Source organism: Mus caroli, chromosome 8, assembly GCF_900094665.2.
Source record: "Mus caroli chromosome 8, CAROLI_EIJ_v1.1, whole genome shotgun sequence".
NCBI lineage: Eukaryota > Metazoa > Chordata > Mammalia > Rodentia > Muridae > Mus > Mus caroli.
Genome location: NC_034577.1, coordinates 95,985,704 through 95,998,289, shown reverse-complemented (window position 1 = coordinate 95,998,289; position 12,586 = coordinate 95,985,704). Strand labels below are relative to the sequence as shown.

The 12,586-nt window shown below is 44.8% G+C and overlaps 1 protein-coding gene across 3 annotated transcripts; it reads right to left on the bottom strand.

The window, feature by feature from the left end:
• Window positions 1-2,562: 2,562 nt before the first annotated feature.
• On the bottom strand, window positions 2,563-9,516 carry LOC110299978 (acylcarnitine hydrolase-like). Of its 3 annotated transcripts, none has more exons than XM_021169971.2 (12): window positions 9,413-9,516; window positions 8,374-8,584; window positions 7,183-7,309; window positions 6,410-6,543; window positions 6,075-6,333; window positions 5,228-5,326; window positions 4,825-4,965; window positions 4,614-4,694; window positions 4,258-4,402; window positions 3,766-3,903; window positions 3,318-3,390; window positions 2,563-2,889 (listed from the first exon to the last, which is right to left on the bottom strand). In XM_021169971.2, the coding sequence occupies exons 1-12, from the start codon at window positions 9,486-9,488 to the stop codon at window positions 2,703-2,705; spliced, it is 1,671 nt and encodes a 556-aa protein (XP_021025630.1). In that variant the 5' UTR covers window positions 9,489-9,516; the 3' UTR covers window positions 2,563-2,702. The 3 variants fall into 3 exon arrangements, with proteins under 3 accessions (XP_021025630.1, XP_029336734.1, XP_029336735.1); XM_029480874.1 differs by having other exon boundaries at window positions 4,828-4,965; XM_029480875.1 differs by lacking the exon at window positions 5,228-5,326.
• Between the last annotated feature and the right edge of the window lie 3,070 nt (window positions 9,517-12,586).

The following is a 12,586-nucleotide window of genomic DNA, read 5'->3' as shown; positions in this document are numbered from 1 at the left end:
AGAGAGAGAGACAGAGACAGAGACAGAGACCTTGCTTTGCCTCTTAGGTTACACATGTCATGAACAGGGCCATCATGACATAATTGGCAGGGAGACAGAGCCTGAATGGCAGCTGGCTCAGCAACATGGGGTATGGAGACCACCAGGAGAATTCCATGGACTGGGAGACTCTTCAGTATGTTGAGTCTACACCTACTCAAATACTACTGCTCTACCCACACAGATTTGACAACCACTTTAGATATAGGGACATTGGTATTTCAACAGTGTCCTACCTTATAAGTGTGGAAACTCAATCCCTGGGATATCCTGTATTTAGACAATTGACACAGCCTGGGGTTGTTTTTGATGACATATAGCAATACCATCCCCAGGAGCATCTAACATTCCCTCCATAATTTCATCATGAGCTGTCTCTGGGATTGCAAGAATATCAATTTGAGGATCTCATTGTTGTAAAAGATCCCTTCCCCATAACTTCATGTGCATGTCAGCCACATTAGGTTGTAACTTCCCTGTTTTTACTTCTGGCCATACACATAAATCCATGGTATACTTTATTTTATTTGAGACAATTTTCTAATTCCTATAAACTGTATATAAACCTACCGCAATGTCCCCATCCAAGAGTTGGTGAGAAGATTGCTTTTCAAGTCTTCAATGCTTGAGAGAAGATGGATGACTTTTCAAACAGGCTTAGCTATAGGAAAGGTTACTCGCAAAATCCAAGCCTTAGCAGCTGCCCTGATGCCAACCCTATCTCTGCAGAAGGAACATCAAGGACCTGCATGTCCCATCCCACCCAGGACCAGTCTAAGTCAATCCGGTAAGGGTCTTTTTAATATATGGTAACAAAAGATATTGGTCTTCCTAATGCTTCAAGCCATGACAGGCCACCAAGCCATGCCCAGCCTGCTAGAAGCTTGGCCACTGAAAATCAGCATGCCCCCATGCAGGCTTGGAGTTTATGATGTTTTGGGAATAACATATGGAACATATGGGGAAAGCAGCTTTTCTGTTGTCTATTTTAATTATGAGAAAACAGGACTTGCTGAATTTTTAAAAATTGTTTTCAATTATTTTTATTAGATATTTTCTTCATTTACAATTCAAATGCTATCCCAAAAGTCCCTTATACCCTCCCCCCACCCTGCTCTCCATCCCACACGGTCCTGCTTTTTGGCCCTGGTATACACTTGTGTTGGGGCATATAATCTTTGCAAGACGAAGGGCCTCTCCTCCCAATGATGGCTGGTTAGACCATCCTCTGCTACATATGCAGCTAGAGACACAAACTCAGGGGGCACTGGTTAGTTCATATTGTTGTTCCTCCTATAGGGTTACAGACCCCTTCAGCTCCTCGGGTACTATCTCTAGCTCCTCCATTGGGGGCCATGTGTTCCATCCAATAGATGACTCTGAGCATCCACTTCTGTATTTGCCAGGCACTGGCATACCCTCACAAGAGTCAGCTATATCAAGGTTATTTTGGCAAAATCTTGCTGGCATATGCAATTGTGTCTGCCTTTGGTGGTTGATCATGATATGGATCCCTGGATGGGACAGTCTCTGCATGGTCTTTCCTTCCATCTCATCTCCTAACTTTGTCTCTGTAACTCCTTAGATGGGTATTTTGTGCCCCATTCTAAGGAGGGACAAAGTATCCACACTTTGGTATTCCTTCTTCTTGAGTTTCATGTGTATTGCAAATTGTATCTTGGGTATTCTAAGTTTCTGGGCTAATATCCACTTAATAGTGAGTGCATATCATGTGAGTTCTTTTGTGATTGGGTTACCTTACTCAGGATGATAACCTCCAGATCCATCCATTTGCCTAGGAATTTCATAAATTCATTGTTTTTAATAGCTGAATAGTACTCCATTGTGTAAATGTACCACATTTTCTGTATCCATTCCTCTGTTGAGAGACATCTGGGATCTTTCCAGCTTCTGGCTATTACAAATAAGGCTGCTATGAACATAGTGGAGCATGTGTTTTCCTTATTACCAGTTGGAACATCTTCTGGGTAGATGCCCAGGAGAGGTTTTGCTGGATCTTCTGGTATTAATATGTCCAATTTTCTAAGGAAGTTGCACACTGATTTCCAGAGTGGTTGTACAAGCTTGCAATCCCACCAACAATGGAGGAGTGTCCCTCTTTCTCCACATGCTCGCCAGCATCTGCTGTCACATGAATTTTTGATATTATCCATTCTGACTGGTGTGAGGTGGAATCTCAGAATTATTTTGATTTGCATGACTTGCTGAAATTTTGATGCAGTCAATCGCTTGGAGCCAACAGTCCCTGAAGCATCCATTTCATTTGAAGAAGGTAATGCAGTTGGAGAAAAGGAGAGGAAAGTTTGGGAGAGAATAATGGAAAGAAGGAAGCAAAGATGGAAGGAAGAAAAGATGAAAGGAAATAAAGAAGGAAAGAAGGAGGAGCCTAATCTCAGTGAAGGGTTAAAGAAGATGGAGGCACTTTGGGGCTTACACATCCACAGTGTTATTTGAGAATTGATTGAATTTAATGAAAATTTGCCCAAAATAATAAGGAATACATACAGAGTGTTTTTCACACAGGAAAGATCAAAAACTGAGGTGACACATGCTTATATAAGTGTTGAACAAACAAAAATAAATAAAAGGACTTTGTAGCACTATTGACTTTAAACCCCAAACACATTTCCTGATACAGGACACTAAAGCTCCATGTGCTTGTCCTGAGAAGCCTTGAGCTCCTGGATCTTCTGGGGCAGAGTCTTGGTCCAGAACTGCAGCCTTCTGGCCTTCAGGGCCCGTCCCACAGCAGGCTGGATGTCCAGCTGCAGATACTGCTCATCATGGTCCATCAAAGGCCAGTAGGGTAGACCCTCGCTGTTGGGGTTCCTGTGGATATATCGCCCACCAAAGAACAGTATGATTACACTCATCCAAAGCCTAATCCTATGTTTTGGATCAGGGCAGTAGAACAAGTAGGACATTGGTTAAGGGGTCTGATGTGACTAGTGTCCTGATATGTGCATACAAGTGTCACTCATGAGGTTCTGCTTCATGTGGGGAGACTGCCTGACTTGCTTTGTGTTACCTCTAAGAGGTGAGATCTAAGGAACAGTAGCATAGCATTATAGCCCCACCAGCTTTGTCACTGTGAGATGACCAGTGCCTGACACCTACAAAGTATCTGTATAAATGTGCTATTGTGTAGGAAAGACTCTGTCATGAGATGAATGATCCATGGATGCTACATGGCCACCATCCAATAAGGAGCCCTAGATAGGGACCCATGCATGTTAGGTTGAGGAGTGTGTTCTTACCCATGTCTTGCGAAGTTGGCCCAGTACTTCATCATCCTTCTGCTCAGCAGCTCCTCCTCCTCAGTGAAGTCAACTGGAGTCATGAGGAAGACAAAGTCAATGCCACCTCATGCAACTGTCAACTCATTCTTCACATGCATCATCCTAGCTGCTGTCTGACCACAAACTGTTGACTTTGTCGCCTCCCTTCTTTATTATTCAGAATCCAAGATACATGCAAGTTTCTAATTCAAAAACTGCCCTGATGTGCTGTCAGCTCCTCCATCACAGACTAGACTGGGAAGGGTGCAGATTCTAAACGGGGCATGGTTTGGGGAAAATAATATGGTACACATTTGATTTCCTCCACTCCCAGAACTTGGGTTTCCTCAATGGCCTAAGAGCTCCGGAGTCCCCTACGAAGTCATCTGGGATGTCATTCAGTTCAAGAACAGAAAAGAAGACTCACGTTTCATGTCCCAGGAGAAGTACCCAAAGACAAAAGGAATCTCATCAGCATGGTCAGCCTTCACGTGGGGTGGTCTGAAATCCTTGAGAGAGGCGATCTGACATTGGAATTCATAAAAGTAGACAGAAGCATGGGAACCTGGAGGAGGGACAAAGGGTAACATGGGAGTCACTCACCTGAAATTTTTTTCTGACAGATATTTGTTGACAAGATACCTTGATTAAAAAAAATTGCCCCAAATCATAGAAGTTAAATGGGAGAGTTAGCCTCCAGGCTGAGCAAAAGCTATGGAAAAGCCCTTGGCTAATCAGTGCCCCTGGCCTCCCCAGATGAGTGCTTTTGTCAAGTCAATAGAGTATCAGCAACCCATTTTCTTCTCTCTGCCCAGATTTCATTCTCTTAAACTGGACATGAGGAGGCCTGGACACCACACCACTCCACAGTGCTCACCCAGGACCTGTCTCCACTAAGACTTGTCACAGATATACTCACGCTGAAAATGTGCTACTTGGAGTGCAGGGATCACAAACAGGAAGTCTTCCATCATCTCTCTGAACTGTGCTTGGAGGATCTGGGGATCGTCAGTGTCACCCATGTACTCTTCCATTAGCAGGTCACCACACTCAGTAGGCAGCATCTACACCAAGTTGGCATAGTGTAGGTTAGGTGACAGTAGCCCTTGGTGTTGGGAGAAGGGGGCCTGGGATGATATAGGTATAGGCAAAAAGGTTCACGATCTGAGGTAACCCCATACCAAATTATACATATATATGATTTTTATTAAGAGGAATGCTGGCAGAGGAGATATGAAAGATCTGAATATTAGGACAGAATGAGAACTATTTTACCAGTTGTGCTGTTGTATTCTTCAAAACAGCCTGCAGGTTCTCTCTGTTTATTTCCTTTATTGTTTGAGCAGAGCCCATGACCTGGCATGCAGAAGACAGTATTGAGTGTGGGGTCTGATGGACTTGGATTAAAGATGTATTGAGTTTCCTTGAACACATCTACTTAGCATATGAGTCTTCAGGTTCCCAGAGGATTGGAACTCTGCCTTACCACAGGAATGGTCCAACCAAACTCATCATTGTTGACACCAATGATGCTGGGGACAGGGTGAAAATCCTCAGATGCCAACAACTCTTTGGGATGCCTGGGGAAGAACTCTCCATCCACCACAGCAGGGATCATCTGGACGTCCTGAGTGGCATTAGAAGTCAATGCTGAAGGTTAGTGAGATAAATATACTCATGTCTATTGAGTCACTTCTGCCTCTTTCTCATTTCTCACTAGTTTCAGGATGATCTGCTCACCCTGGAGGAGAACCTACACTTAGATTAGTCTATCTTGTATTCATTTTACACACAGAACTGAAAGAACACAAACGCATAAAGATGAGGTATTTGGTTCAGAATCCCAAATCATGTAGACCAGGTTCTCCCAGACACACAGTTCTCCCAACCTTGTTAATAGCCAGAATCTCCTCTTCACTCTTGCCTCTCAGACAGCGCATCAGGGTCTCTGAGTCCATGGCCTCACATCCAGAGAGCTTGGCCACCGTCTGCAAAGGGAACAAGCATGGAGAAGAGTTCTCATTTCCAAGTCCATGCTGTTGTGCCTAATTCCCACACTGTAGCATGTGCTGTGTGGATTGGAATGAATACATATAGTTCCCATTGTTCTATTGTTCAAAAATGACAGCCAGCAAGCAGGACTCTTTCTACCGCATATCTGTTCTTTTTGTTCAGGGTAGTTTTGTTTTCTCCTTCTATCTTTTTGTGTTTAAAAGATGAGGGAAACTATAATAGTTTAAAGTTTGTATATTAAGGATAGAGGAGAAAGTATAAGTCTTGATTGTTCCCTTTATTTGACAGAGTATTTTATTTTTTAACCTGGAACCTCATCTGGTCTGTGCACATTCAGGAATACTTGTGTATCTACCTCCGACCTGACGTGAGCAACATGAGTATTACAGATGATGTTACTTCTGTCTCCAGACCTTTCTGTGTTCTCAGGATTTGAACTTATGTGCTCAAGCTTGCATGCCAAGCACTTTTCAAAACCAGTGAACTGGCTCCCAAGTATATCCATACTTATTTTTTACCAGTGATAGAAGCTGCAGGGAGCAGTTTGCTTGTCTGCTAACATACTTATTTGTATGAAGTAGAAGTGAGTACATGCTCACCCTATGTTTCTCAGAAATTATTTTAAAGTAGTGATTTTTTCCCCATGGCCCTGGCTGTTCCACTAGACACAGAATCAGAGTACCAGAATATAAAGGCTGAGGCAGCAGGGCTGAGAGAACTTACAGTAGAGAACATCTCAGAGGTGTCAGCAATAAGGTAAGGAATCAGGGCCACTCCACTCTCCATGATGGCTCCATGGAAGAGTCCTTTGGACATGTGGGACACAACATGGGAAGACACACTTGAGCCACCTGCGGACTCACCAAAAATAGTGACCCGGTCAGGGTTGCCTCCAAAGTGGGCAATGTTCTGCTGGACCCAGCGAAGGGCAGCCACTTGGTCCAGGAATCCCCAGTTTCCTCTGGCATGCTGGTCTCCAGTGCTGAGAAGTGGAAAGGACATGTATCAATGGGGTGTCACAATTCTGGTCAGCTACCATTTCCCAGTCATGGCCTTACCTTAAAAAGCCCAGGACACCCAGACGATACTGGATAGTGACCACCACCAAGTCCTCAATGGCTGCCAATAGAGATCCATCATACATGGAAGCCATGCCTGCAACCAGTCCACCACCATGGATCCACACCATCACCTGGAGAAGTCAAGAGAGATGCCAGGAAGCTCCTAGCCTGTCCAAGCTCTCTGGTCTGCTTACTAGAATATCAACTCCTGTGACTCTGTGAGGCTACAGACATGTGTAAAAATTCTCAGGACTTGTGGGGCTTTGGCCACTACCAGGGACATCTAGTAGCTACTCAGTGTTCTTCTATTCCTGACCCTGACTGTGCATTGTACTTTGAATTAATCCTCTCTATATAGAGTAATCTCGTCATTACTCATGCTCTTCATAGTGGAACAAAGAGGGGTGTCTCCATAGATATCTCTCCAGATTAGAGGTTAAAATCAAATCTCATTGTCATAAGAGACTATCCAAAAGGATAAATGTGGGTGACCTCAATGCTTGATCCCCTAACTTTTCTGCAGAGAACAAGTTGTAGAATGATTTCTGGTTTTATTAAGGAGCTGGAGCCTTTGATGGCTTGGTGCTCCCATGTTGTGTCCCATACCCAGGTTTCAGCTGCATCATGAGATGACTTTCTTTGACCCAAGTAATTACCTTACTTTCATCAGGGTCCACCCTGTAATGGAACTCAGGTTGCTTTTATCCCTTCTAATCTTTTTGAAAAAAAAAAAAGCCCTCTCCCCAAGCTGACCATCGCCTGACACTCACAGGCAGATTAGAGCCCTCATGGGCACGGGCTGGTGTGTAGATGCTGAGATACAAGCAGTCCTCGGACATAGAGACAGGTGGCAGCTTCAGTTTTATCTCCTTCATTGCATCAAGATTTTGCAGACACCTGATGAAAAGAACAATCAAATATTCTAGTAGGTATATGATGCTCAAAAGCAAATGTGAGTCTGGATTTTTTTCCAACCACTTTAGGCTGCTCCCTGTTAGAGCTGGGTGGAGCCAGATTTTTAGGGAGGCCTCCTGTAGGTTAGGGTCTCAATGTCTTTATTTCTGAGACTTGGATAGAGAGACTGTGGGTGTCTCCATGAAAATGATTGGCTGTCTGTAGTGACATTCATGAAGTTATATAAGAAAATCGAGCTATGCATTATCAGACACACAAGAATTTTCTAGTCTCTGTTCCTGGACGTGTGTATGATGTGAGCAGCTCCTGTAGTTTTGATTCTCTGTGTTTACCAAATGATGGACTGTAACCTGATGCCTCTAATAGTAGCTTTTGCCGCTAAGTTGCTTTCTTTGTCTTATTTAGTACAGAAACAGAAAAAAAAAAAAAAAAAAGATCCCAGTATTTGGTATTGGGCTCACACAGCTACTAGAGGGTTCAATAGACAATGCTACCCTAAAGGGTAGTGAGTAATCCTTGATCACATGTGCAGACTCACAGGGAAATTCTCTTGTCTGCAGTGTCTCTAGAGGGAATTAATTACATATACTTGTTCCTTGGTCAATGGCACATGGCCCTATAGGTTGTTACAGTGACCATGAGAGTAGGGATAGCAAGTATTGATCACTCTTGCATTCCTCAGGAACCTGAAGTGTATTCTCCTGGAGTCAGGGGCACTGATGCCTAACAGGTGACATTTACTTATGCCTGGATATACTTCCTGTTGCAGCAGAGAGCACTGAGCTTAATCTAAATCTGTTAGCACTTTATCTTTGTTCCCCTCCATAATATCTACATGTAACTCCCTCTGAGTGCCAAGTTTTTACCAGGAGCCTGGCCCAAATGTTCTACTCAACATTAGCACATCACTAGGAAAATGCATGGGGCACTCATCCTCAAAGAGAGAAAACTGTTGTGTAGCTGAGATGGAGGAGAAACTTCAGCATGGCCCAGAGCTCAGAGCACAGTCTCCCTAGTGCCTAAAACCCTCTGGGTCCAAAACTTACATGGCCGGATGTGCAGTTCCATCTCTCACACCACTCCATGGCTCAGGGGCCTCAGGAGGGGCAAAGCGCAGTGGTCCTACAGGAGGCTTGGCAAAGGGTATTCCCAGGAAGGCATGAACACCAGCTTTAGTGTCCTTCACGTGGACAAGGCTGCCTTGGACCTCTCCTGTATATGTGTTTCTGATGGGACTGGCCTCTGGTGAGTCCTGACCTGGTGGAGACATTCTATCAGGGTTATGTGTCTGCAGCCTGCTGCCAGCAGATTGTGAGATTCCCATCTCATTGATACAAGGGAACAGGGGAAGGGAACCCAGCCACCACCACCCCCCGTTTAGTTTTGGGGTATGAGTGTAGGAGGGGGGTCCCTGTCCCTCAGGTACAGGAGTCTTTCCTGGTTCATTTTCTAAGGATTTCCCACCATTTCTCTAACTAAAGAAGTCACACACTCAGTGCCATTTGGCCACATGAATTTATGATTATTATCATTCTTAGTCAAATGTCAATAGTACTTACAGTCATAGCCATACTCCAAGGAGGGAAAATTACCTTCTTACTTCCCCTGAATTCTCAACTACTCTGTCAAAGCTCCTTACACTAAACTGTCTCTTCAGTATAGAGTGATCTTAGATGTCTCTGACCCTCTGAGTGTTAGTGGGTCCACAAAATGTGTGTGCTTTTGTCTGGAAATTGGTAGGCACATGTCTCATATTTTTACTTATTGCACCAGTCCTCAAGCTGTGGGACATGACCATTGGAAAACACATATTTCTGATGCTCTTAGGAACTGAGGAACTGCTCAAGAGCAACATTAAGTTAGGTGTAGCATTAAAAATAATTCTATGGTTGGGTGTTTCTTATACCAGTCAATATATTGGTTTTTCCTATGGTCGTCATGTCCAGTTTGAGAATGTCTGGTTTATGGTTTTTGATCAGTTCCCTCCCTGCCCCCATGCTTTCCCTCCCACAAGCTCAGCTCTGACATGCAGAACTTGGCAGCTCTGACTCCAGTCATTCCCCATGCCTGTTTAGTGAGCCTCACCCTGCACATGGCCGAGGAGAAGCAGGAGTCCAAAGAGCAGAGCATCCAGCCAGTTATGCAGTTGGTTCCGTGGCATGGCTGGCTTCCAGGCTCTGAGTCTGTGCTGCTAGGACTACCACGTTTCACAAACAGGAAGCAGACTGTGTGAGTCCTGCCCAGGCAGGAATTTAAACAAAGAGGATGTAGGGGAATATCTTGTTCTGGGTGGTCAAAGTTCTCATTGTTGGAGAAGTTACTTGTTAACATGTGACAGGAACTGATGGCCAGGAGGCAGGGAATAGTCAACTCTGCTATTTCTGTTCTCTCTGTGGCCTCCTGAAAAGGCACAGCATGAATTCTGGAGCTCAACTGGGATACCAGGAACTCTATCCCAGGATTTGGCCAGAAAGGGGTAATGGGATAAATCAGAGTGCTTCTGTGAGAAGGTCACACAGTCAAGATGTCACAGGAGAATCAGGCAAGTGCAGGAGCTCTGAGTGTGAGCTCATTCTCAAGCCCAACCCCCTGGCCTTTGAAGACTCAGCTTATTGAGCCTGTTTCCAGGCTCATTGGTCCCTGCAATCATCTTAGGATCTGCATGGACCCTCTCCCCATTAGGACACATTTGTTTCAACAAAACACACTGACATTCTGGTGGTTTTAGAGTCCACAGTCCCTATGCACTCTGCTATAATGATGTGTCTCCTCTGGTGATCAGCTTCTGCCAAGATCAACTTCACAGTCACTCATCCATTTAACAAATAATTTTAATTGGTTGCATTTACTGTGCTCATGGATATATGTGTGTGCGGATGCTGCCAGGCTATGGGTCATATAATCCATAAGGAGGTGAAAGCAGAATGTGTGCCAAGTGCATCTTCTCCTTCCACTAGTAACTCTCAAGGTGGAACTTAGGTCATCAGCATGGAAGGAACGTTCTCTTATAACACAGTGATTACTCTCACTCTTAATCACATGACCTTATTTAATGGGGCCTTCATATCCCTAACATTATGGTCAATCTATGACCATAGAAGCTTCAGAATTACAAAGAACCCCTACAGGATGTATCAAAGAATGAAGGATCAGGAGCCCATACCCAGTCCAGCCCTGACTCTCTGGAGGAAGTTTTGTGGGGATCAGTGTCAGACAGCCTTTAGTGCATGTGAGAATTTACCTTGGCTCCAAATTATGATTACTGTCTTTATTATCCAAATAATAATCCAGAACTTTACATCACGGCACTACAGAACGTCCTTGTGTCTCTCTGGCTGCTTCCCTGGCAAAACCCAGCTTACTTTTTCTGCCTTCTCTAATTTCACCCCTCCAACACACTCTTGTCCTGTTTGTGGTCCAAACCTTTCTTGGTAGCTGTTCTCTCTACACCAAGTTCCCTGAACAAAGAATTGCTAGACCATGAGGGCTGAGAAGTTCCCGGGTCATCCAATCTTGGGATGGAGAAGCCAGCTCCCAATGGATGCTGGGCATCCCTGTGCTTCTTAATCCCAGACATTTCTGTAGCTCAGCTGGGGAAATCCCTGTGTGCTCTGCTCCTCAATGCACCATCACTCAGAGGCGTGGCATGTCCAAACCCTAGAAATACTGAGACTAGCAGTAGGATCCTTCCCCACTGCCTGTGGTCTGGGTTTCCAGGCACACATAGCTCTGTGTGTACTTTTGCCTCCCTTCTCCCAGAAGGTCACTTAGCCTGGCAGCACCTGGAATTCCTCCTTATGCAGATGAGGCATCCTGAGTGCATTAGCCCCAGCCAATGATGTGCACTCACCTTCAGTGTCTCTACCTACTCCCTCAGTTTTTAAAGTAGACTTTGTTCTCACCCCCCAGCCCTCCCCCCAATTATCTAGCTGTCTTTTTCATGACTCCAGCTGCATACATAGCAGAGGATGGCCTTGTCTGGCATCAAAGGGAGGGGAGGCCCTTGGTCCTATGAAGGCTTGATGTTCCAGCAGAGGGGAATGCTAAGGCTGTGGGGCAGGAGTGGGTGGGTGTGTGAGTCTGTGGGAGAGCACCCTCATGGAGATAGGGGTGTGGTGGGATGGAGGGTTTTCAGAGAGGAAACTGGGAAGGAGGATACATTTGAAATGTAAATAAACAAAATAACTAATTTTTTTAATCCTAGCTGTTTCACTGAAGCTGTCTCCTGAGAACGTTCTAGTCACGTTCACAGCTGCCTGAGGTCTCTTCTGTGCTTGGCTGTTCTTACCTGGCTTCCCCTGTCAGGATCCATACTTGTTGATGTCAGCTAGCACACTGAGGCAGACAGGAAGGTGGAAGTTACATAGCAGCTGGCTATGCAATGTGGATCATGAAGACCACAAGTATGCACAGAAGGAAGGTGAGCTATCCCAGCCAGGTTACATTGACACCCCAACACACACACACACACACACACACACACACACACACACACACACACTCATCTTTTCTCCTGTCACAAGGGCTTATAGTTTTTTTTTCTGTCTCTTACTTTTCGCTGGCACTATAATGAGGGACTAGGTACAATGATGGGACTAGTGACATCTTCTGACCACGGATACTCCTTGGTATTGGTACAATCCCCCCAGCCCTCTTCCCAGACCCCCTCAGTCCACTTGCGCATTGACTATAACCCTTTACATTTTTCTCTCCTTGAAAGGAACCCAGGAAAGTAATGACCAGTTAAAATCTCTTAGGGTGGTCATCAGAATCTCTGAAATCTGTAGGTAGGCTTATGTCTAAGACTTTGGGGAACACCCTATGGAGCTACATGCCCCACAGGAAACATTCACCTCTGAATTTGGCATTTCCAAACCATTTCTATCATGGGAAATACATCATCACTTTAAAAGGAGTCTCAAATGACAGGGCCAAGCACCCTGCTCAAGACCCATGGCATAACACTTACTCAGAAAGAGGCCAATTCTTTTTGGGAAAGGGTCCTTGAGGCAGCTACCTTGATGGTGGTAGGTGATGCTTATGACTCTGAAACATAGACTTGAGTCATTTATCTTACCTACTGCCAAGGGAAACAGAAATGAAAGCTCCCTCCTCCTCCATTTTCTGCCCAGTATAGCTTCTGTCTACTAATATGTGGTTCCCTCTAAGCTGGGACCTACCAAAGATGCTTCATCTTCCCCATAAGATGAATCTGATGCTGAATGTCCTGAAAACCTCCCCATCACAGATCTCGAAGTG